Source organism: Temnothorax nylanderi, unplaced genomic scaffold (assembly GCF_030848795.1).
Source record: "Temnothorax nylanderi isolate EJ_2023f unplaced genomic scaffold, tnyl_v1.0 TNYL_tig0177_pilon, whole genome shotgun sequence".
Classification (NCBI taxonomy): Eukaryota; Metazoa; Arthropoda; class Insecta; order Hymenoptera; family Formicidae; genus Temnothorax; species Temnothorax nylanderi.
This window is the reverse complement of record NW_027249239.1, coordinates 37,753-63,484: the sequence shown is the minus strand read 5'-3', so window position 1 is coordinate 63,484 and position 25,732 is coordinate 37,753. Positions and strand designations below refer to the sequence as shown.

Sequence of the window (25,732 nt, the reverse complement as noted above, 5' to 3'; positions counted from 1 at the left end):
TGACGTTTTCGAACGCAGCTTAGAAATACACGTACACACACAGAATTCGGCCAATCGGCAACTCGATTACGTCACGCAACGTTGCAAGATTCGTGATCGGTCGAGATTTCGAGATTTTCCCATCACGGTCCGTCTGGACAGGCCTTTATTCCCTTTACACGGCCGGATTACGACGCACGCGCAAGGTTGTTGTGTAACATGGTGAACGACAATAACACCGGTTGACAGCTTGCGGACGACTATCATCGACAGACGATTTCGTCGCGGTACCGTGACTGAAACTCTCCGAATATCCCCGCGACGACGTTGAAGGATACTGGGGGATACCTCGATGAACGCCGCGATGGCGAGGCAGCTGCGAGAGACGCCGGATCCTTCCCCGCGCGCGAGACAGTCGCGTCTCGAGAGCCCGTTGGTGATTCCCGCCAATTCTACACCAGGTGCGTTTCGCGCTCCAAACCTCGTCGCGCCGTGCCCTTTCATCTTGATTTCGCACGACGGTCTCCCGTTTCCCCGTGTGTGACGTGTTTTTGTCGTATATTCAACTCACGCGAATGTGATGCTTCAAGAATCCACCTAACCTCGAACATTGGGTTCCCGCGAACCCCAACTATCGACTTTCTTGGAATTGATCTTTTTCTCTCTTTTTTTTTAAATCTAGAACTAACTTATTGGACACGTGAACACGCATGCTCCTATCTCGTTTGTTTGACTTGTAATTTACATTTGTATATATTCAGCGCGATATGTGTTGTTTTGACAATTTGTGAAATATATTTCAGCAACGTATCGTAACATGGATGTGAGCACGCTGCAGAATTGGCTGAACAGGCTGCCCGATGACTGGAGTTCGCCCCAGAGTCCCGATGAGCTTGTCATTCAGAAGAGAGGTCGACGCAGGTCTATAGTATGGTCCCCTGATCTCGATACCTACAAGCGTCGCAGCCTGCTTAGGTATGTTCCATTCGCTAATTCGTACGTGCGTTTATAAAAGAAACGATATACCTTTAAGGAAGATTGACAATCTTTTTTTGGTCGGCAGTCTGAGTTCCAGAGACCGCACGCCAGTTAAAAGTCCGTCAACGTCAAAAGCAGTATCGAGGGATGCTGCTAGGAAGAGGCTCTCCCTTAACGATACTCGCCAATCCAGTTTTACCACGCTGGAGAATAAGAAAACATCGTTACCCTTTCGAGTGTCATTGAACACCACAAATGTGCCGAGAGAGCAGTCCAACGATAATTTGGTGAAGAGTTTGCGTGGTCTCAGTCACGAGCAACTCGTGAAATTGATTATGGAGTTGGTGTACGCGCAGGACAACGGTGCGTTGCGCGAGAACGAGAAGCTTCGTGATGTCCTTTCCAAAAAGATGCCAGTTGCAGATATTCAGCCGTTGTTAGAAAAATTAGTTGTCCTGCGACAAAATATTTATACCAGTTTCATGTTTGTCCCCAATTTAACGAATGATTCCACGTACAGTCGAACGTACATACATCTGGATACGTTTCAGGTTTGTACAATATCAAGATGTCTCAAATTTCATAGACGTATTTGTATCAGATTTTTTTCTCATTCTTTCTCTTTAGTTGTAAGAATAATTAATTGTTAGATTGTAGTTGTGCTTTATTTCTCTTCTTATTTCCAAGTTATTAATGATAGCTTTTTTTTTCCTTCTAATTTGTGATCTGTTTCTTCAGAAAACTTTGGTCGATCAAGGAAGAATACTACAAGAATCTCAGCACTGGATTTCACTGATGCGCTACGCATTAGAAGCATGGAGAATCACCAGAGAATTACCAGAGTGGGAGAATCAGGGTTCTCATAACTCTACACGACAATGCTTTAAGAGTCTGTCGCAGTTTTGTACTGAAGCTTTAAGAAGAGGAAATTTTGAAACGTCGGCTCTGGAAATTTACATTGAAAGGTACGTGAAATACAGAGCTCTCGACTTTTCTCTTGTTCTCTATTCTTTCTTACAACAAAATTGCAGACAAGACGAAGGAGCCTTATATCAGACTTACGCAGAATTTAGAAAATTGGTAATTTGTAAGCATTAACTATTAATTAATTATTTTCAGTCTCAAAACTATAGCTGCAGAATGCGAAGATTTTCAAATCTGTCTACAGATAGCAAAGGAAGGAAAGCATGAGACTTAAGCCTCCTTTCTACAAAATATCGTGTGCGTGACAATTTTATTTAAATATTTTCTACGTAGGTGCGTGATAATCAAACTTATTGACATGTATTCGTATGCAGGGTGATACATAAGATATAATTAACCAGTGATAGAAATAACCAGTGAATTAACAATGGAGTTGTTGCAGATGATTTTTAAAAAATTTAAAACAAGGATTCTTTTTTGTTTTTAAATAACACTAAATATCTTGAATTATCCTGTATATGCATATATTGACGTAACATATGTATGTTTTATATTTATATATTTATCCAGTCAACGACTGCGCTTACGTATACAGACGCGTGGATAATATATATGAAATTTTATTAATATATATTATTTACTTTTTGACGCTGGCTGATACAAAACATGTCTTGATATATTCTCTTTAAACCATTTCTATTTTAAACTACCGATAATTTATATTAAACCATGAATAAAAGAGATTTTTTAATTTTTCGATAATTGTTACAGTTTTAAAGTACAGAAAACAAGTACAAATTAAATTTTCTAGTGGAAAAGTGTTTTATTGAGGGTATATAATAAAGAAGGAAGCGGGTAAAGATTGCTATTCAAGAATTGGTTGATGCTCAATAGAAATCTTTAAGGAAATAATTTTGTTAATTGATAAGATTTGTTGGAATGTAAATAAGAATAACTTGAAATTACATTTTGTCGGGATAACATTTGCATAAATGATATCATAATTTTGTTGTAGAATTGTTCGTATATGCATTTTAGCATGTATTTTAGCTTTTTTATATAAATTATTTCTTTCACATAAAACAAATTCACTGAAACAAAGATGTATAATCTGGTTGTACATACTATATAGAATCAAAGGCATGTTTCTATGTTAAGTAACCGAGCACTATTTTACATTGTATTGTACAGCAGTCTTTCTCTATTTATTATAACTTAATATATTTAAGGTATCCGAAAGCATTGTATCGCCGAATATTTTTATATATTGCGAGAGTATTTTTTTACACGACGAATGTAGTTGTAATTAGCGTTACTATGTATTTATAGCGTAATTTTAACGCATTTATTATAAACCGCCTGATAGGGAATGGACTAACGCGAAAATTGTATTTTTTTTATTAAAAACAATTTATTCGTCATAATATATCGTATTTTCTTATATAATATATCCATTATTACTTTTGAAAGGCACATATGTCGCTTGACAAGCAGTCAGAAATCCTCTAAGCGGCTCGCATTCGCGTATATGATACACCTGTACATATCTATTACAAGGGCACAATAGCGATGGTGCTTAGAAAATTCCTGATAGCGGTCTATTCAATCGAGAGACGATCATTACGATCGACGTCTTGTACATGCCCATCCAAGTATTATATGACATTTCAGGCATTATCGAAACAGTACGGTTGGGCGTAATCGAGACGTGTCCTCGATATTTCTTTAGTACCCTATTTACGTTTTTCCATATGATTGCACATCGTCGTTTGAAACGCTATCTCGTATCGTTCATCGTGCATATCGGCAAGATTACGTTACGCGTCGTTTAGGAACAGCTTTAAAAAAAAAAGTCGGAGATCGAAAGCGAAATCCGCGACAATATAAATCAAAATATCCTGCGCAAATAAATGTAACAACATAATCTGACCTCATCTAAACTTGAACATTTAGGTGAAGCAAATTAAAGCGATAAAACTCGTAAAACCAATGCTCGTGCGTAAAATCACAGAATGATTCAAAATCAGTAAAAAAAAATGGGACATACAGCATTTGTGAAATTTCGAAACAATCGTTCTTAAGAAAAGTATCGCGCGCGATTACTTTTTTCCAACAACTTATCAAATTCGGACATTCGATATCTTAAAAACTAAGTCTTAAATTGAAATTTTGTACAGGTACAAAAACGAAAGTAAAATATACTTTACATTAAACAACGAGTAATATTCCATAATTTTTTTGCGTATCTAAAACTTAACTTACTACGGGGCAGGAAGCCCTTGTTAACAAAAATTATCTCGAAATTTCACAAGGATTAAAGCTAAGCGCGCACTTTTGCCAATCCCAGAAAACAATCAAATAAAATTAATTTTTCAAAATAAATCACACAATATCCGAATAATGCACGTTAAAAACATGTCGCTATGAAAACAATTTGATGGTTTACGAGTGAATAAGAGACATGAGACATCTCTCAATTCTTAACTAAACTTTCGAACAGAAAGTTGAGTTGAGAATGTGTATATGCAGCTACAAATTGTGACGAATGCCGTAAAATCCGATAGACATCCGGCCAATTGTGCAATCCGTTATTAAAACGTTTGTCCTATGTAAAACGTGAGAAGAGAAAGAGTCATTAAAGAAATGCATTGCCATGTTTTATGTATCGTCAATAATTACGGGTGACGTGTGTCTGCATAATCGTTCAGCTCGCGAATTTACGGCAAATCGTAGCCGATTTAAAATCCACGATGACGCAATCTCATTTTATAAGCTATAAGAAAAACTGACATACGCTGTAATTAAAAGATTACTACACTGTTAAAAAATTGGGTAGATTCCCGCTTCGCGATATCCGTATTCGCTCGGATGGCAATACTATTAAATAACGCTACTAATGTGCCTATGTATCGTGTTATAACAATTAACGAGATAAAGCTGCAAATCGAATACTGTGGTAATCATCGGATATTCTGCGAGCATTTTTAATCAACCGCTTTCGCTGGCTGCACTCTGGGATATAACTAAAACATAAAATGCAACATTGAGAATGCCTCGCATTGTCAAAATTAGTAAAAATATTTAAACTGCAAAACACTATACAGCATTTTGTATTATAATAAACTTCCTAATATATTTTGTATATTTTATACCCGAAAATTATCTTTGTACTTATAAAAGTATTGTTTATGTTTTACTAATTAAATTTAAAGATGGAATTTATTTTTCCTTCATAAAATTTGCACTTATTTTTTATATCTAAAATATATTTTTGCATTTAGCAATTTATTTTTTAATATTCATGTAAAGTACTTTTCAAAAATTTTTGATATAATTTATCACAAAATGCACTTTTACAATATTTCGCTAAACTCGGAAAAATATTGACTTCATTTAATCGATTATGCTTACCCCCAATAAATTTCGAGGTACATAGCCTTCTTTATGTCCGAGTTTGCTCCACCACCATTCTCGTTCATTATCATCCCCCTTCCGAAGTACGACTACGGAGTCGCCGTTCTTCAGCGAGAGTTCGTCAGCGTGTTGCGCCTCATAATCGAAAACCGCGTATACTTGACCGTTATTCATTATCCCCAATTTTTCTTGGACACCTGTGTGTCAGAAAGAACAGATTTTCACAAATGCATCCTTTGTTATTATGACCAAGCTTAAGTTTCGCTCCGATGATACTGACTGTACAAGTACTCCGAACATCCGTCGAATCCTTCCTCGTCCTCTTCGCACTTTTCCGCGGCGGTCTCATGATCCGAAAGGGTGGTCGCGAAAATGCAGGCACCGTGTTCGACCAAGAATCTCACCATGGACAGATTGTTGCAACTGGCGGCGCAGTGTAACGGCGTCCTTCATAACAGATATTAAATTTAGATGCTTATAGTAGGTTTGAGTTATTTCGAATAAACTAATAATTGGTTTAGAATGATACATGTTGCAATACAAGGATTTTATATTTCCAAATTCTAATCTCTTTTCTTATTTTAATAATGAATTCTTTCTGTATCAACCTTTAAATAAAAATTCGATCAAGTAAAGTTTAAAATCAATTGAAGAATACGATTCTTTTATCAATCTTCGTTTAGCAAATTCTCTTTTATACAGAAAGCAATCTATGCGTTAATTTACCATCCGTCGCTGTCCTGGGCATTGACATCGCAGCCGAATTCTACGAGAAATTTGACGATCTCAAGGTGACCGGCGCATATAGCATTGTGTAAGGCGGTAATGCCTTCGTCGTTGGCGGAGCTCGGATTGGCGACCTCTTTCGCGGTTTTCTTTACGAGCTCGAGTTCTCCCTCGAGACTAGCGTCGAGTAGCAGCGCCAGTGGGTCGAACGACACCCGCCTGGACAGATTGACCTTGCCACCTCCGCCCCCCGTACTCGACGACTTGAGATTTCCCTTCTTCCTCCTCATTACCTCTGATATCTTGCCTCCGTCTACCTCCGTTTCGCCCCCGATTCCCCCGGTCAATTCCGAGTCAGTCTTCATCTTCGTCGGCTTGTCTTCTATATTGATGACATTCAGAGCGTCAATGATGTCCGCTTCCTCCAGCCTCTCGCCGTCGCCGATATCGTCGCTGATAATGTTTTTGCAATTGTCCGTAGTGTCGATGACTTGCTGTTGATGTTGCTGCTGCTGTTGTTCAGTCTGCATGAGATCCGCTGGGATTTCTGTCTCCGGAAACAGGAAGGCCGGGGGCATCTCAATTCGCCGATTTATCGACACGTGAACATTGGATTTGGCGTATCTCAGCTTCGGTTGCTCCGATATCGGTACTTTCTTCAGCGTCAACGGCCGAGCCTTGATAATCTGATGATTGGCCAGCTGGATCTCCGTGGGAGATTCAGGCGGTTCCGATGTAGGAATCGGCGGAATATCCTCGTCCTTATCCGACCTACGAGATTTACAAAATCGAATTTAGAAATTAGAAAATTAATAATTATATTATATCATTGTGTTATTATTACATGGGCGAACTGAGAGCGATAATCATAAATAATTAAATACTTTTATTTCTAGTTTAGATTAAATATATAATTGTTAAAGAATTAATTTAAATATTGTGTGTTTAGTATTGTCATAAAAAATCCGACAAAAGAAGATAATACAAAATTGTACGCAATAATTGTCGAGAAAAATCGCCCTGGCTGAAAACTTACAATTCTCTACCCACTGCGACGAAAGGGAAACCGAATATAATTTGCAACGCCGAAATCCTATCCAATATTTTATGAATCCTAAATAATCGTGTCGAATCGTCGCTCGGCTGCATACAAATCACAAAGGGCACAAATAAAAACTGCAATTAAATTACACAATTGTGTCTGATCCGGCTGTCGCTCGTCGCGTCAACATCAACCGTTCAACGGACAGGTGTTACTAACAGCCGTGTAATTGAACATCGATTCGCGACTAATCGTGCACGAAATCGTCGCCTGGCAAACGTAAGCACGTTAATCGTGTGTATCACTGGCGTGTACTGATCGGAGAACTCGCGTACACTAAGAGGAGCGCGGGCTCTCACGTCGTCTCCGCGGCACACGGAGCCGCGGTTCTATTTCGGTGTCTATTATTCGAGACAGGCTTCGATTCACTGGCCAAATCGATCGCGAACTAATTAACATTTATAATTAACCCGGTAATCGTTTTGTCATTCCGTAGTCCGAGTCCGCGCGAATTGCCCGATGAATTGTTTGATGATTTCGTAACTCTACGAAGGGTGAAAGAGAGTGTGAAGTGCTTAAACGGATCTAAATTACAATTACGAACAGAGAACCTTTGTATCACATTAAATGATCATACAGATTTTAAAATATTGAAAATATTCGAATAAAATATATTTGGGAATAAATTACATTGTACAAGGATTTTTTAATGATACAAAATTCTTTTTAATATATTTAAAATTGCTTAATTTGTGTATAAGGTTTCTAGATCAAATGATCGATTTAAATTCGGGAAATAAAAAAAAAAAATTTTTTAACTCCTTTACAGTGAAAACATTTGCAACATCAATGACTGATAAGGAAAAAGTTATTGCAAACAAACACGCAAGATCATAATTCTTAAAGTTTACTATATGATTTCATATCTAATTGTTTCTACACATCAAGACTTTTATTTAAAAATCGTATACGAACCTTGAATTAAGATTTGCATTAGTCATCTTGCACTCGTTGATCCCTTCGGACGACGGCACGTCAATTTTCTCGTGATGAGTCAATCTTGGTGGCGGATTCGGTTTGGTCGGTTTCGGCGGCAATGCGGGTTTTGTCTTGTCTTCTATTCGCGACTCGTTGAAATTCTTTCTCTCGCTGTCGCTGCTCTTCGACACCGGCCTGTCGAATTCGAACGGCCTGTCCGGTGTTTTCGCGGGGATTTCGAACTTGGCGGCCACATGATCGCCCGCATGTTTCGTCGCGGAATTTGGTTCATATTTGGCCGACACCATCTCGAATTTGCTCTGGCCGCTGCTCTCGTACTTGTTCGACTCAGACTTATACTCCGGTTTATACTGACTGGCAGCACTCGAAGGATCGTGCTTGAATGTTGGATTGTGATCGTACTTGTTCGACAATCTTCCTTCGTGCTGTTGCTGCTGCTGCTGTTGCTCGTGTTTGGTATACTGTTGCGAATTCTGACAACCAGGCTCGTATTTAACATTGTGTAGGTGCTGGTCATGTTTCGCCTGACCTCCGATTGGATCGTGCTTGCTGCTTTGTTGTTGAATTTCGTACTTGCCCGTATTCTGATCATACCTAATCTGTTGCTGCTCATGTTTATTGCTGGGCAGTAATGTATGTTCAAACTTATCCTGACTCTTACTTGGTTCGAATTTGGCTTTCTGATTGTTCAATATTTGATCCTGGCTTTGCGCGAGATCGTTAGAACTCAACACCTGCGACGATTGGTTATACTTCTGAGATGAATTGCCGAAGGTCGTCGCGGTGGTGGCGGTGCCATGAAGACCGACGAGATTCGACGAACTCTGAATCTGATAGACGGCCGCCGGAGATGATGCATGAACGCTCGTCATCTGATTTGGATATTGCTGCTGTTGGGCGGGGTAACCATGCCTGTAATTCGCTTCCTGATTCCCAACGTTGGATTGCAACTGCGTACTTGCCGCCGCTAATTGTTGATTATTGCCGATGTAGTTTTGCGCCGCGTTGTTATGTCCGCGACCCAGCAGGCTCAATGTCTGCGGCATAACCGGATGGATCTTGGTTGAGGAGGTCTGATAGATCTGCGACTTGACTGAAAAACTTGGCGCCACGCTCGACACCGGTTTCTGATGACCACCTACGGTCTGCTGCAGATTTCGATGCTGATTCTGCGTCGTTTGCACGATCGACGGAACGGTAACACCGATGAGATTCGACGTCGTCGATGTGCCGCCAATGCCGGTCACGTTGTGTTGCTTCTGTTGGAGATTGCCATTCTGATGCTGTTGTTGCTGCGTCTGCGATTGCTGTTGGTGCTGATGGCTTTGGTGAAGACGAAGATTGTCCGGGCTGAAGCTGTGCGCAGTGTTACAGATGAGATTGTTGCTGTTATTATTGTTGTTGTTATTGTTATTGTAGTTGCAACTCGATTGAATCGTCGTAGGTTGATTGCCGAGATTTTGATTGTGCTGCTGTTGCTGTTGATTGCTTCCTAGTAATTGAGATTGCCCTAAATATTTTATACGCCAATTAGATCCACGTTTAAAATCACGTTTATTTTATTGATGAAATAACAATTTTTTAGTATTTGTCATTAATTTGTGGACATTTACTGCAAAATTATCTTTTCAATAAAAAAGGCCTAGTATCTCAAATAATTTTAAAAGTTATAAATAATTATATGGATACGTAATATTTTAAATTTTTAATTGCGAATAAGAGCACTCACCCTGAATGTGCGATTGCGACTGGCTGTGAACGATTTGGTGCCCGTATTGCTGAAAGGTCGGCCGCTGTCCCAACTGGGAGGCGCTCGCCGAGTGTTGTATTTTATTTTTGTTCACGTCGTCTTCTATAGCCTTGAAGTTCATCGTGAACTTGGTGTTGTATGGCAGTGTCTGGTACTTGGGGTCGTTTTTGTTCAGATTGAAATCGTTGTCGTTCGGTATGTGCGAATACGGCTCGATCGCGGCGATGTTGCCGGCCGGTCTCAGCTTACCGCCGTTGTTGAAACCGTCGAGCTTCGTGTCCGGGAATCCTGTGTTGTTAACGCCGCCGCCGCCGTTAGGACCCACCTGATGCGTCAATCGTTGATTCAACGCTCTCTTGCGCTGGAGACGACTCTGGAGTTGAGCTATTCGCGCGTCTATCGACGCCATCTCAGCCTGCCGTTGCGCCAAGGCCTGCCGTTGTTGGGACACCACTTGGTTTTGCTGTTCGTTCATTTTATTGCGATACTGCGTACAAATTGGGGAAATACAGATTCGTATTTTTCTTCGTTGTGATTTTTCCTTATATCTTATAGTACACGCTCGAAATGTGTGCATTAAAAATGCACGCATTTTGCGGTGATTGATTCATCTTCAATCATCAATGTGTACACCATACACTGAGAAAAAAATTTTCTGCATTTTAGTAAATATTAGTTTGCATATAACTGTGACTCCATTTACTAAAATGAAGAAAATTTTCCTTTTTATCAGTGTATTGACTGAGAAAAAATATACTAATAAAGAAGGAAAATTTTTTTCATCTTAATAAATGGAGTCACAGTTATATGCAAAATAATATTTACTAAAATACAGAACATTTTTTTCTTGTTATACTTATAGATACATGCCAGTATCAAGTTACTATATTATAATTAAAAATCACAAAAAACAATGTGCTTCTCCACAGTCAAAAAATGAAATAATTATCTCTGTATATTCTCTCTCTTTCTTAGTTTATTACACTATAAATACCGGCCAGTTAAAATAGATTTACAGGACGACTTTCTAAAATGTGTCTATTTTTTGTATTAAAAAAACCGTTCCTATCACATAAAAAAAAAACGGTAAAATATTATACATGAAAATTTAATGCATCAATAAATTAAATATTTTATAAAATCTAAATCTTCAATAAATATAAAACACAAAGATAATATAACATCTTTATAGAAATCAACAGTTTCTTAGCAAAATTTTCCAAATATATTATTATCATTCCAAATATTAACGTTCTGTACTTATATCACCAACCGAAATTTCCGAGAGAGAGAGAGAGAAGTTAGAGTAAACTCACTTCAAATTAAATAATTAAACGACAAATAATATTCTATTATTTATGCTCTGAAATGTAAGTGGCAAAAAGGATATTTCAAAATAAATTAGGAAAATTATCAGTACATATCTCATCATCTGACAAAAATCAAGAAAAAAATCGGATTTAAATATAATTCAGAATAATGCTGTATCGCCGCTTTCCACATTATAGAAAGTCGTCCTGTAAATCTATTTTAACTGGCCGGTATTTATAGTCCATTAACGTAGGTTGAAAATGGGACAGACACGGTGATATTCCCATGCGAGCGCTTTCGAAACAAGGCCGATTCTCTCGAGACCGTAATCGATGGCGCGAGCTTACCATAAGCTCCCTCCTGAGTTTCTCCAGTTCAGCGCTGGCCGGGGTGACCAAATGTCCATTGCCGGTAGCACCTGTGAGGCCGCCCCCGATGCTGCCGGCGCTTCCACCACCGGCGGGGGCATTCTGACGACCTCGGAGTTCCTCCAGCTGCCGCGTCAGCTCCTCGACCTTCGCCACGGCCAACGAGAGTTCCTTCTCCTTCTCATTGAACAGGGCCCTAATGCAGTCCAGATCGGAGGCTACGGACGAGAGAACGGAATAATGAGAAGAGGAATAACGAGAATAAAACAAGAACAATGAGAATAACAAGGATAATAAGAGTAAGAAATAACAAGTAATAAGAAAGCGTGGAGAAAGAAGACTAATATAAATGAAGAATACATCATTTTGTGAAAGCTGTAATGATGAAAGATCCTTATCGAATTTTATGTGTGAAATCTGAGAATAATATGGTGAATTATTCATTACGTTTGGATTGTCAGTTTGACGTGTAAATACTCTCGTCTCTCTTTTCTATATTTTATTTATTCCATAATCAATCTTCATTAAATATATTTATTGACATGTAAAATTTTCAAAAATCTAGGTGATATTGCCGCGAGGTACGTGGTTATGAGATATGTCGGATATTGATGCAGGAAAATGAGCGGGAATACCCTTTTACATGGCCTTTGACATTCGATATAATAAATTGGCGCCTCCGGGGTACACACCCTGCGCCCAACACACCAACGGACGTTACGAAAGCATGCGCCAGGGGATGACGTCGTATTAACGGGCGCATTAATCATCGCCCGGGTGACTTATCCGAGAGCGATACACTTTCGTGGATTCCATCGGGTGGTATCTCATCTTAAGCGCCGAGGAGCGCAACGGCGCGGGCGTCTCGTACTTCGTATCAGATTAGAAAGTTATTATACGTGCGCGATGGACCACTAAACCAACCACATATTGCTACACGGAACTCCGTATTGGCCGTACAGAGCGATCTGCTGTGACCTGGAATTCCATTATCGAATTCTGGATTGGTACCCGGTCTCGACTCCCTAGTCCCTGGAGTACTATCTATCTGCCCAGGAACGACATCCTTTATGGTCTTTCATTACTTCTTGGTAATCCCCGTTGTCGAAATTGTCAATGCGATTCTAATTTGTGCGAAACCGATTAATGGATATTTCCAATGCATCCGGCTCAGTAAATCATGTCTTGCAATGATGGGGATATTAATTCAAATATATCATATATTAGGTATCGTAATTAATTCTTTGAGAATATAATTATCCAAAAAATTATTCATTGCTATATACTTCATAAATAATTGATAGAATGAGATACTTGATAAAACAACTAATTAATAAGAAATAATTAATAAGAAGAAATATTTAGAAGAGAAAATTCATCTCTTCTTAAATTCTTCTCTTTAATTTCGTTTACTTCTTTAGAATTATTGTGCTATTCAGAAGCAGTGAGTAGCACAATCCTTTCCTTTCACATTGTTTCTGCTAACTGTTCCGCAAAATGGAGAATCAATGAAATTTCAAAGTTTACTTTTACTAATTCTCTGACGTTGCTGAGATTTCAAATTGCAAAGAACAGACCGGCTTTTGCATACCGAATAGATGATTTGGCTTTCCTTTTGTGTTGTTTGTCGACTACATAGTTCGTTAAGCCATCGGCATGCCAATCGGCATTTTTGCCAATTGGCATAGATCGATCGACACGTGTTCACTTATATGGCAATGAGTTTGGCCGATCGAATGGATGATTAAAGCAATGAAAAGAGAGAGAGAGAGAGAGAGAGAGAGAGAGAGAGAGAGAGAGAGAGAGAGAGAGAGAGAGAGAGAGAGATGTGGCGTTATAAGAAAAAAAAACTCTTAGTACGTTTAGTAATAGGCTTGTTAAATCTCATACGATACAAGAGTAGTTTCTCAATTCGTATTAAATTTGACTTGCAGCAATATTATTATACAGATGTAGCAAGAGTTTACATTATTTATGTTAAAAAGAGAAAATGCAGAGAAATCGCATCGATTGCATAGAGATGCGATTGCGCAAAAAGTTCAAGTGTGGGCGACTCTGGTGCAGGGCGATTTTGTGAATATTTCGCGCGGGTGTATGAAAGGATTGAAAGTTGATTTCTTCCGCGTAATTTAACCTTTATCGTAGTTGAATTTAATTTGAAATCAATTTCGCCAACACCAATTAACTTCAACAGTAGCTCAATTGTCTCTTTATCTCCTTTTGCAGGATCCGAAAAGAACTAGTAAAACAATTGCACTATATAGTCAAGCTTAATGGATATTGGCGATATTGACGCTAAATTAAACGACGAAACGCGCCTTAAAAGTCTCATCAATTAGAGTTGATTGAGGTTTATTGTCTTCTCTACTTCTATTTTTAGAAGAAGACGAAAGGATCGGTTAATCACGTCTTTGATCTGCTCAAATGTATTCGGGCGTTATACTTTTGTAACAGAAAAGGCAATGATATAAATACAAATTTCCACGAAAAGTAATTAAATAGTTTAGTTTGCCTTTTTATCACTGAAAGCAAAACGAGCTAAACAATAAAAGAGAATCAGACATTTAATTGTTACAGTTTTCTGCCCAAAGAAAACAAAACGTTCAACTTTTCTAACGCCCTAAAGAAGAAGCGGTTAAACCAATGTTAGCTTTAACACGCATTCCGGGAACGAGGGAGAAGCCGGAGAAGCCGGAGAAACGCGATAGAGCTCTCGTATGAAAGCCAATCGTTGCTAGTCTCGCCAACGAAATCAAATGCCTCTCATTATGCATGCCGCCCGTCCCTTCGCGCCACTTGGGATACATACACATAAAGCCCGCGAGGCGAATATATTCGTAAAAGTATCGAAGAAACGCAAAATTCGAACGCTCAACTTGCTGGGAGACGTTCCACGAACTCGTTTTCTCGCGAACGTCACGTTCCGTCGTCAGTCTATTCAAAGGCAATTTTGCAGCCACCAAACGCTCCTTGAGATTCTTTCTTATTCCGGAAACGAACCTCGCCCACGTTCGGCACTCGTCCCAATCCCTTTCCTTACCACAGAATCCCTCGCAATCTTAATTTTAATAACAGATCCCTGTGACTAATCGAATTCTTCTCATTGTCAGTCAAAAGTCTCGAGAAAGGTCAGCTAAAAGTTATCGCATTTTTTTTACACACGCGTGATACATCCTTCATTTTCAAATGTCACTTTAGTTTCCTGTTCTCATTTCAGTTTCCTATTCTCATTAAAGTTTCATTAGGTACATAAATGTAATTAAATGAACACCGCATACTCTGTCTTCATTCTTTATCTCTTGTTTGTGATATAAATACGTTTTTTTTTATTTTTTCGCAAATAAATATTTTATATTTTATAACAAAAATAAAAGAGGCGATTTAAATACTCGACATATTGACTGTCGAAAAAATATTTGTAATTTTGTGGCTCCAAAAAGATATAGATATTTCTGTTATTTTTTTTTTTTTAATATAGCCAATTAAAATCCATCAAACAGACGTGCTTATTTCTTGCAAACGGTGCACGTACGAATACACAGGAATACGAATAGGTACGAATACCGAAGCGTACGCAATATATATCGACGACACGAGCATTGCGACTGATAATAAAGCAATTATAAAGAATAAAGAGTGATAAAAGAAGCGAAGCGAATAACTGCCTGACATTTAATACGTTTCAACGTCTTGTTATAACAATGAAATAGTAGCGCATGCGAAACTCTGTGAAAAATCAATTTTCAAGCTCGATATATTTTACAACTCGTTACACAGTGCGTGTTTAAAGGAACCTTTTTCTTTGTAAGCTATGCTCCATACAATCGCCTGTCAAAGTATCGACCTTTCGCGGCTGAAGAGCAGTCTATATGCGCGTTTTCCATCGATCGACGGTCCTGCGCGTGCAATCGAAGCGCGTCCGCGTTTTGCACGCGCGAACATGAATATATAGGATAAAGCGACGCAACGCGCTAAACAATAGATTCATCCACGTCGCCACGTTGCGTCGCTTAAATGCACGGCAAATGACATGTCGCGTTGTGTCGTCGCTTTGGAATTTCGCCCGACATTCACTCCGCGATAATATTTAATTTCTTCACGTCAACCCTCCAGCGCACAGGCGAATTATATGAAAATGTTATTCCGCGCGTCAAGAGAGGAGAGTACTTACCCATCGAGAACCCCCGTAGTACACACGAGACATCAGATCGTCTCGATATAGAAAAGAGCGCGTAAAATCGAGATTTTAATGCACGCCGTTAAATCTTCCATTCAATTTTACAATTTTACGGACGAGTTGGCTTCGAGAGATCGTCGTTAAAAAAAAAATTTAATAACTTCGTTGCAGGCGGAGACTGGATGGAAAAAGGTCGCTTCATTTTTCGCGTCCTTTAAGATTCTATAATCAATTTCAGAATGACGGCGGAGTTTATGGTACTCGCGAGGCGTGCGAAAACTGAATCGAATTTACCGACATCGGTGCGCACACAATGCAACGTCGAACGATGAGAAAATGCGTTATGAAAATGCATATGGACGGGCACGCCGCGCCGTACGAAACTGTTCCAGAGCAACCGGTATTCCAATAGCTGTCAGACAGTTTAACCTACGATTTAAAACGTCCAATATATGAGTTTTTCTTTATTCAAAGTGCCAAGGTTATTCAGATATTCAGATATTCTTTATTATTTTCACAACTGCTCGACTCGACGTTATAAATTTTTCAGTCTTAATTCCTCTGACGTTGGAAATTTCAATTCGTAAAAAAAAAAACTGCAACTGCAACTGTCCGGTTTCTTTATCCACTTTACGTATCTCTATTTTTAACAAGCAAAACGCACATACATCAAGACATACATTTTCGCGGAGTATATAACCGCACTTATTCGCTTTTCATTTACTACTTTTTGTTATGTTTTTATACTTTACTAAAAATATAATACCCTAGTGTGTACCCCGTTAAATCGGGAAAGCGATTAACGTAAGAATTCTCGTGTTATACGGTTTACACCGAACAGATAGTGATGTCATAATAGCATTTTTTCCTATAATAAATGGACGGTGATGCAATGCTCCTTTCATCGATATATTTAATAAAACAAAACGAATCGGCACTGCTACGTGATTACTTGCGTGTGTACCGAGTATTGTTTGACGTATAAAAAAAAATTCGGTTCTTTCCATCGCGCGTCCGAGATTGGGTCATGAAAATTATGGCAAGCCTACATACGCGCGTGTTCCGCGCTGGGTGTGGTCACACGTGTTGCGTGTCAATATCATGCAACGTACGTGCACATACAAAGGGTAAATGGGAGCGTCGCGTTTGTTTCGAACGGTGCGCGAATTCCGCGGCGGCGAGGAGAGAGAAAAAAAAAAGAGCTGTTCGGACGATCGGATCTAGCGTTTTGCACGAACGAAACTCACTCGAACGGATATCGGGCCGGATCGAACAAATCGCAGGCGCAATTAAATGCAACAAGACTATCCTGATTCGACTGTTCGCGATCGCGATTGTTATTATTGCGATATATAATCGATCGCCGCGCGTCAACGTGTAATTTGTTCAGCGAAATTGATATTTGTTCAAGCGAGAGCAATTGGCGAGAAATCTGCCCGTTCAAGCAGCGCTCCGCTTTTTTTCTCCTCCGTTGGGAAATCGAATCGGTTTATTTTTTTTTCTATATATATTGATATTTACTTTCCTATAGATAAGTAGTTGTATATAGCGCGCTTTTCTCGACCCATTTTCAATTTTGATGACAAATAGAACAATGGGAGGCCGCATCGATTTTACGCGATTCTATAGGCGAATCACGTTAAGAGAATTAAGAAGTACCTTCCGCTTTCCCGTGCAATTTCCTTTCGATGTTTCGAATATTTCGGCGCTTGTCCGAGAATGATTTACCGGCCGGTGCGACCGCGGATGAGTTCCGCGCGATTGCATTCTATAAAAGCGTAGCGCGGAAACGAAACGCGCGGTCGGCCCCCGGTCGAATCTTTTCAATTTATTTTCCGGCCGGGATGATTCTCGGCCGTGAATAGCGGGCATACGGACCGTTTTCGAACCATCGGTTTGTATTTGGATTTCATTTATAAACCGGCCAAGTACCCCTGGCTGGAAATATGCTCGATGTCGCCGGCCGTGCCGCACCGAAGATTAATCGCGCTTCTCAATGTGAAGACAGGATAAATCTCCCTTATCACGTTTACCGAAACGAGATGGATTCCCGTCGACGAGGGATATCGCCGATCTACGAAAATGGATTGGTCGGGACTCAGACGACGGAAGTTAGCGTTTTTATCTTCGCGCGTCAGTTAACTGCAATTTAACATTTCGTTTGAAGTATTTCGCATTTTTCAGGAGAAATGATCGTTTTACACGTTTTACGAACCGTGCATGATCTCGCAGCAAATTAAGGAATGTCCGATCCAAATAATTTAACTTTTATTCTAAATTTTTCTCTGTATGAGAGAAATTTTATATATACCGAAATTTTATAATGTAATCTCTCAAAATTAAAAATAATTAATTTTAATTTATTTCAATATATATATTCTTTAGCATTATACGACAATTTCCACGGAAATCCGTCAAAGACACGTTGTAATTATAAAAGACGTTCTAATATTCCAAATTTTCTTGCACATCTTTTAGATATTTTTTCAGGTTTTCTTGTATATCGAAATTAATATTTTGTTACATGTAAATATTATGAATTTCGTATGAATTTTGGATGAATTTCGCAACAACTCAGGCGATGAAAAATCCCCGAATGCGGTTAAACCCCGTGCATCGCATAGTAAATTAGTCCGTTGCGTACGAGTCTGCCGGGAAATCCGGCAGAGGTGTACGTTAGCGAGAAACTTCCTGCCGGAAGATTTCTTGCCAAATCATTTGAAGTTGTAACAAATTGCAACAAGTTTAGCTATTGAAACTTTCAAGACCCCGCGAAAGACAATATAAGACGGTCGGGCGTGATTAGAAATTGAAGGGAACGAAGGGCGAAGATACATTGTCGCGACATAAGAGTGTAATAAATCTTGCGATTATTACACGAAGTTTTACGGATTTTTGCGAGAAATTCAAAATATACATCATTGATCCAGAAAAAGCATGACTAACGAGTCAAAAATAATATACAGAAAAATAATATACCCTCATAATTTTTACACTTTCAAAGTTTTTGGTAAAATTAAAAAAAACCCTTTTTTTCGCGATTCTCTCTCTAATTGCAAATTGAATTGAATCCTTTTAAATTAAAAATTTAATTAAAAATGCTGATTGTTGGTTGTTGTTACGTGTTTTTGAACGAAAACGATGTGTGATAAAATACAGAATAAAATTGCATTTCTAAGTCAATATCGAACGAACTAAATATAAATGGCAAAAATACAAAAGCTAAAATTATTATTATACATACGGTTAAATATTGCAAAGAGTACACGCAAAATATCAAATTACATTGTCACATTCATCAAATTAAATAAAAAATATATATATATCTCTGGATCTTTCAGTCACAGAAATTACATCAATTGTATAGCTATTTAAATGTCAAACGTTGGAATATTTGAGGGCAGTTATTTTTATAGAGAACTGCTTTTGACGGAGCATTTTATCCATTGTCCGCCGAGCACACCCACGGCGGCGCAAGCGTTTATTAAAGGACGAAACGCGACAGAGATCTCTGATCATTACAATTTTTTTTCAGTCGCAGGTACATAGTCGACGCACAACCGACGTTTCTCTGCCATGTCGATTCGTTAGAGAATATCCGTGACGAAGCGTGCGCAATATGTTTCGCCCCTTCGTTCGGAGTTATTATCGCGGCGGCGTGTCGCATTGCAAACCGCAGCTATCGTTTTCCATTACGCCGTACAGACGTAACGATCTGAACAATGCTCAATTAACAAGGCATGCACACGCGAGCCGTGCCACGCGTAGCTTTTACGAATCGAATCAGAGTGTAGCGCGTGATGACACCGATACATCAATCCACTCTACAAAGGCGGACAGGAGGTGCGCGTACAAATTCGAAAGGTTTGAAAGATGAACGTTTGAAAAATTTCGATTTGAAAAACGCATGTGTATAGAGAGGGACGAATTTTTTATTCCATTAAAATTTGTATCTGTCGCGTTAATCCGCGCGCGTCCACTTCTCCCGTAATATCGGAAAAAATTGATGACTATCTCGTATCTAGAAACATGGTTTTCCATTTTATCTTTTTGTGTACAAAGAGGAACAAGATTTAATTTCCAATCAGTGAGTTTCGTCTTTTCCCTCATAATTTTCATCGTTACTTAACTGCTAATTAAATAAACGTCATAATACAGATTATCGTTGAAAAGCGACGGACAAAATTATCGTACACGCTACCTTTCGAATAAACGATAACTATCGATCTCATGGTTTTTTTAATCGTTCGACAATTCGAAAATTTTTCTCTACTTCATGAAAGAATATATTACAAGTAAAGAACGCTTAAATAAATTGGCATAAATTGCTTAGTTTAGAGAACGAGGAAATTTCTATTCTTATCTGGAACATCGTGCAGCTCGGATATCGAAGGGTCGGGAAATGCGAGAGAGATGTTAATGGACTTACTCAATGTCGCATTGTTGACACGCGACTGGTCCGTCTGCGATCTGAGTAATCGCAGTCGATTCAGCTTGCTCTGTTGCTGGTCCAGCTTGTGCCTCAATCTGGCGAGTCTGTCCTGCTGTGCTGGCTCCTGGAACAGTAAACAGTGCGTGAACGCATTCACTATAGACAATGCAAATACAGTTAATACAGTGAATGGCGGTGGATTAGGACGGGAAGGAAATAAAACCTCAGTAACACGATCGCGAACATATTCGTACTTGCAATGTTATTCATTATAAAAGCCTGAATTCTAACGGCGTATCCATCGATTTTCTGCAGCCTGATTCTTAAATTCGCGTCGATACTTCGGGGGATGAATCTGCGGGTCGAAACAAGCAAAAAAAAAAAACCGCTTCCTCATAGTTCCTTATTCGCGAGTTTAATTCGCCATTATCAACTTTGATGGAATCGCGAAACGAGATTACGCGATCCCGGGGAATAGGTTCGCCGGGGACCCATTCCCTCCTCGAGATCGCTCCTCGAGATCAAGGCTGCTCAGTCGTGAAGGTCATTGTAACGGTAACTCCACAAGCATACTATCGATCTCTCCCTCGCTGTGATCGTCGAGGGAGAGGAGAACATAAGAACAAGCGCTCGAATTGTCGCGGGGGTTGATGCATTAAACGCGTGGGAATTCTAGAACGAGTTATCGAACTTCGCAACTCGTGTTATTCTTCGATTCGGAGTTGATATTCTTTCAATGGCAACTATCATCGATTGTATTATGAAAATCATGAAATATGATGTTCCAAGTGGTACTTTATCGTAGTTGGCGAAAATGATAAGAGAGACTGAGACTCACCTGTGCGCCTCGAAGCACGGCTAAGCGGGCCTCTTTCTGCTCCAGGAGGCGCCTTTGCTGAGCGATTTCCCGCTGTTGCCTGGCCGCCATGCTTTCAAGCTCGCTGAGCACCAGCACAGCACCACCCCCGCCCACTGCTAACTGAAACAGCGAGATTAAATCCACGTAAGCATACGAATGTGTGTGCTAAAGTAAAACGACGGCGACGAGAAACGCGCGAGCAAGTACGAACGGGCGGGCGCGACAGGAGGCGCCGAATCGCCGATTAATTACATCTCGAATATCGGCTTTCGATCAACGGTCTTTGTTGTTTCTTGGCCTTCCGCGAATACTTCCGTAGAACGCACAGGTAAAAGAATTCTCGTCTCGTTGTTTACTCAGATGTGTCCGGGAATATTTTTAAAAAATGTTTATCTTGAGCTTGAAATTCAAAACTGTCTTTTTTCTTGTATCAATATTTTACTATTCATCAACAGAATAAAGATTTAAAAAAAATATATATATATATTCATATATTAAAATTTCCTCTTTAGTAGAATATTTAGAATAAAAAACTTGAGCTTTTTATCTTGAAAGTTTTTAGAGATCCTTTGCAAGAATAAATCTTACACCTACACATTTCCATAAGAAAGAGAGAGAAATTCGAAGAACTTAAACCGGAAAATCCAAGGATCAAGGAAGAATGGCGAGAATACTATCTATCCTTTACCGAAATTCTGACTTAATTACTGCGAGTAATTAATTACTACGAGCGTCAAAGCAAACGTAAGATAATATCTTCGTTTACTACATGCGACGCGACGGATAGAAACTATTAAGTCTCACTCGTATTATCAAAACTAAGAATCTTTCCGACAGACGAGTCAGTTTGTCCACGTTGATTAAGGATCATTCATTTACGCGCTCTCTAAATCCTCTCTGCGACATTGGGGAATGGATGTGATACGGGCGCGCGAATTCTCACTGCGTTTCGAGAGAACGCTGGACCCGATCGAGCGGTGTGTGCCTCCTTTTGTTTTATCTTCCGTAAGTATATCACCATCTGGAGAGAGCCGGCCGCGGCGCGCCCGATACCAGGTAGAATCCCAAGGTCGGCGTGCGGCCCTTCGAATTCCACCGTGACAAGGACTCCGTGTAACCTTCGTACGTCAATGAAAGTGCGCCCGACGACGGCCGGCAGGACGGGTGCAAAATGAACGCGCACCGAGCGAGCAAGCGCGATGAAAATATCGGTTTCCCGACTGGCTGTCCCCGCGGAGGCGAACCGATCGCAAAGGGTCGGGGATTTACTCTCGTTTCTTGATTTCGTTCCACTTCGCGATCGAGATAAAATGCATTCTTGCGGAAATACGCTTGCGCTTGTACATTTACCCTTTTATATTGCGTGTTTCTTATTGCGTTTTTACATCCGCCGAGTCGCAGAAGTATAAAAGCAAAACTCACTCCCGTTTTCCGGTATTCGTGACCACGGTAGGAAAAGTTTCTGTTACGTGCAGATTATTGTTCAATAAATTATCCGTGTATCTCGTTTTTCGCGCTCAGCAATCAAATTAGTAACACTTCACGTTTCTGTTCGCAAAAACGTACATTTGAATAAAATACAGAATAAGATAGTACTTTTAACGTCAAAAGAGAAAGAAATGATAAAAGACCGCGAGAGTTCCGCTTCCTCGCCTTTCAAGACAATCGCAGCTATCAAAGTTACCCCGTGGATTCAAAGTTCTGAAGCCTCGTGTATAATTCAAGCAACGGATAACGAAGATCAGAATGCCTGTCGGAAGTTGGGCCTGAGTATCTAGGTGGGAGTATAGCCCCCGTTGTATCGATAGCTCTGGACAATATGTTATTGTTAAAGTTAATCTTCGTCGTGACACAATTCTCCGCGCCCGACCACGTCTCCCGGCGCGAATCAAGCGGTCTCGAAGCGGCAGTTACAGCGAAAGTATCGCGTCGCTCGGGACAATAACGACGCGCCGTTGAACGTTGAACGGGGAAGATAATATAATACGGTACGGACGCCTTTTCTCTCTCTTCCCCCGCCCCCTTCTCCCGTTCTCTCGGCGAGGTCCCCGGTCCCCGTCGTTCCAGCTTCTGCCTCTTTTCATTCCGCGCGCGCTCACTCGTGTGACAGTTAATTGTTTCGAGCAGGCTGCGCGAGCGCGGTCGAGAATGGCAAACGAAACGACGAACGGCGCTGCGTTGGACGTATCGCGCGATCGCCAAGAGAAATGAAAAGGGAGCCATTTCCCGACAGCTCTCCGCCAGCAGAACGAACGACTCGCCTCCGATCCCATTCAATTTCATTATCCCGCCATTTCGTTATGATACATACGGGCAGTCAACGAGATACATATACATTATGCTTCATTAACCCGTAAAAATGAATTCTCAGTTTTCTGGGTTACACCCGTCACGTTTCACGCTTTACGCGTGTTCCAGTAGTTTGTTGCTTTTAACAAATGTGCTTTATTAATTGCGCGCCTTTAGCACGTAAGTATTCTTTGTTAAATATCCTTTGCTTATCGTTAAAAGTTTGATTTAAAAAGTAATTATAATTATCAAGAGTAAAAATCTCAGAAAATGCTACTTTTCTCGAGGAGATATCCATTTAATTTATACGAGGTACATTCTTCACATTCCCTTTATCCAATTTATCTTCGGAAATACTTTCGAAAAAAGATAATTGCGTGTGCACCACGAGAGTACGGTATAGTTGCAATCCTTTCACGCCGAGTCCTCAATTGATCTGCCCAGCTGCTCAGAAAGAAATATAAGAGGGGAAAAAGGTAATCTCTCCGGCCGATAACCAACAGAATTCGTTTCCGTGCGTGAATGGGCAGGAAAGTTACGAAAAAGATGCTTCCTCGAGGGAACACGTAAACGAAAAAGAAATTTCTCATAGAAGCGGATTCTCGTAGGAGCGGATAATCCCCGGGGGATGATCCACCCCGGACTATCCCCCTGCAAAATTAATTTCGAGGAGCCTGAAAACAGGTAGCGCGGAAGAAGCCGTAATCGGCAGTTTGTTCGCCGAGACCGGCGAGACGCCGTTCAAGTTGAGGTATCTCTTCTTTTTCGGGCGCATCCATTCGCGAAATTAATGAAAGCGAGATTCGTCATTGCCACGATAAAGATAAAAAGCGGAAGAGCAGAATTATTATAATTTACTCGTATTTTCCCTTCCTGACTCGGAGCTTCTTCAATTACGACTGCTAATTTTTATATAATTTCCGCTTGCAGTCCCTTTGTGTATTTCGAGCTAAGAAGAAAATATTTCACGACGCTCTCGCGATATTCCATGTAGCTCTTAAATAATGTAACAATTGACATTTTGCAACTTATCTTATAATCTATTAGAGAGAGAAAAGAGAGAAAATTAATGGAACTATACATAGTAATAAAATGCAAACTAACGAGGAGCCTGCTTTCTCCTATATACTAATATATAGCTGCATCTTTTTCTACTTCCTGAGTAAAAGGAAATAAGCATACGCTTTACAAAGGAAAGTAAGAAAACGTAGTAGAAAGTACAATAGCTAGACTTGAGCGGAGAAAGAGCAAGCTTGTGCAATTATGGAGATTACACGCGCTTAAGCGAGGGTACATGGTACACTGATAAAAATGTAAATACGGGGGATTCAGCGGGACAATTTTCCGCAATATTTATCCGATCATCCCTGTAAAGCTAGAATATTTCAGGCATGCGTGCTTTTTAATTAAGACTGAAATAACTGGAACTTTTAAACGATGAAGGTTTAACGACGCGCGAAATTGATGAATATGTTTTAAATAATGTTATAACACGTAAATAGGTTTTTCTGTCGAAACCTTCATCACAGTGTCATTTTTAATTGAACTGTAACAGAGCGTTAAAATTTTCCGCGGAATATCCAACAAAATTGGAAAATCCGGTGTTTCGGGCGTTGTGTTTGTAATTACGTCTCTAATACGTTTCAATAATACACAGTCAGAATAGTCGAACACCTTGTTTCTCAACCTCTAAGTATTTATTCATACGAGTACATGTACAAGTCTCTCCGCGTCCGCGTCGGCAGAGCGAAAAGCGAGACGGCGAAGTCGGGAGTGCACCGAGTAGAACCTTACCTCGCTGCTTACTGCACGCTCGCCGTTGTTGCATTCCGTCTCTGCGGCGTCCGAAGGAAGTTTTTCCTTCACCGGGACGGATTTAGACTTCCTCTTGGATTTCCCTTGATGGAGCTTTACCGCCACGGTTTTCACCTCGAAGTTTTCTCGCGGATAGACGCACGCCAGCATCCTCGCAGTGGCATGGACCAGCCAGCAAAACCGCACACGCCCGACCAAGTTTCGCTTCTACGCGATTTACGTTAATGCAAAAACCAACGTTGTCGGAAACGTTCTCGTTTACTCTCCTTCGTACACTCTCACAGATGCGGCACGGTGACAACGGCGGCTTTAAAAAAGAAACAGTATCGCGTCGCGTTGACAAAATCGCAAGGTCGCGTATTGTTTTGCTAGGGGAGTATTCGCCAAAAAATATTTGTCACAGAGAATAAATTTAGAGATTACAAACCTCTAAATTTGAGGGATATTTTTTAGTTTTCAAAACAATTTTTTAAGCAGAGGTAAAAAAAGGCAAGTCTCTTCCATTTAAAATTATAGGGATGCTATTTGTAAGAAAATACAAATTGAAATTTTTTTTCAATAAATTTTTCTCATCCAGAGCTTGTCCTAATTGAAAAATAGTATTTGCATTAAAATGTTAAATAAAAAATTTATCAAAATAGAACGAATTTTATCCTGTTATTGGCTTCG

General features: G+C 39.9%; 2 protein-coding genes across 10 annotated transcripts in view; one reads left to right on the top strand and one right to left on the bottom strand.

Moving 5' to 3' along the window:
* The first annotated feature begins 182 nt into the window (after positions 1–182).
* LOC139778275 (uncharacterized) lies at positions 183–3,305 on the top strand. Its single transcript, XM_071716154.1, has 5 exons — positions 183–440; positions 783–954; positions 1,043–1,508; positions 1,696–1,922; positions 2,077–3,305. The coding sequence occupies exons 1-5, from the start codon at positions 332–334 to the stop codon at positions 2,153–2,155; spliced, it is 1,053 nt and encodes a 350-aa protein (XP_071572255.1). The 5' UTR covers positions 183–331; the 3' UTR covers positions 2,156–3,305.
* LOC139778270 (uncharacterized) overlaps positions 3,268–25,732 on the bottom strand; it is a 58,895-nt gene continuing 36,430 nt past the window's right edge. For 7 of the 9 annotated variants that reach the window (XM_071716148.1, XM_071716143.1, XM_071716142.1 and 4 more), the window contains 9 exons: positions 20,939–21,079; positions 20,098–20,224; positions 11,471–11,709; positions 9,792–10,299; positions 8,039–9,572; positions 6,022–6,792; positions 5,576–5,742; positions 5,293–5,492; positions 3,268–4,904 (listed from right to left, as the gene is read on the bottom strand). In XM_071716148.1, coding sequence (XP_071572249.1) covers positions 4,866–4,904; positions 5,293–5,492; positions 5,576–5,742; positions 6,022–6,792; positions 8,039–9,572; positions 9,792–10,299; positions 11,471–11,709; positions 20,098–20,224; positions 20,939–21,079 — 3,726 coding nt within the window. In that variant the 3' untranslated portion in view covers positions 3,268–4,865. Of the gene's footprint in view, positions 4,905–5,292; positions 5,493–5,575; positions 5,743–6,021; positions 6,793–8,038; positions 9,573–9,791; positions 10,300–11,470; positions 11,710–20,097; positions 20,225–20,938; positions 21,080–25,042; positions 25,371–25,732 lie in introns of all 9 variants that reach the window. The other 2 variants (XM_071716140.1, XM_071716141.1) reach the window with 2 other exon arrangements.

What these genes read in the sequence shown, in the direction of transcription:
- LOC139778275 (XM_071716154.1), top strand. Translation starts at nt 332, where the DNA reads ATGAACGCCGCGATGGCGAGGCAGCTGCGAGAGACGCCGGATCCTTCC. An exon ending in AAGCGTCGCAGCCTGCTTAG is followed by an intron (nt 955 to 1,042) that starts GTATGTTCCATT and finishes TTTGGTCGGCAG; the next exon opens with TCTGAGTTCCAGAGACCGCA. An exon ending in CTGGAAATTTACATTGAAAG is followed by an intron (nt 1,923 to 2,076) that starts GTACGTGAAATA and finishes AATTATTTTCAG; the next exon opens with TCTCAAAACTATAGCTGCAG.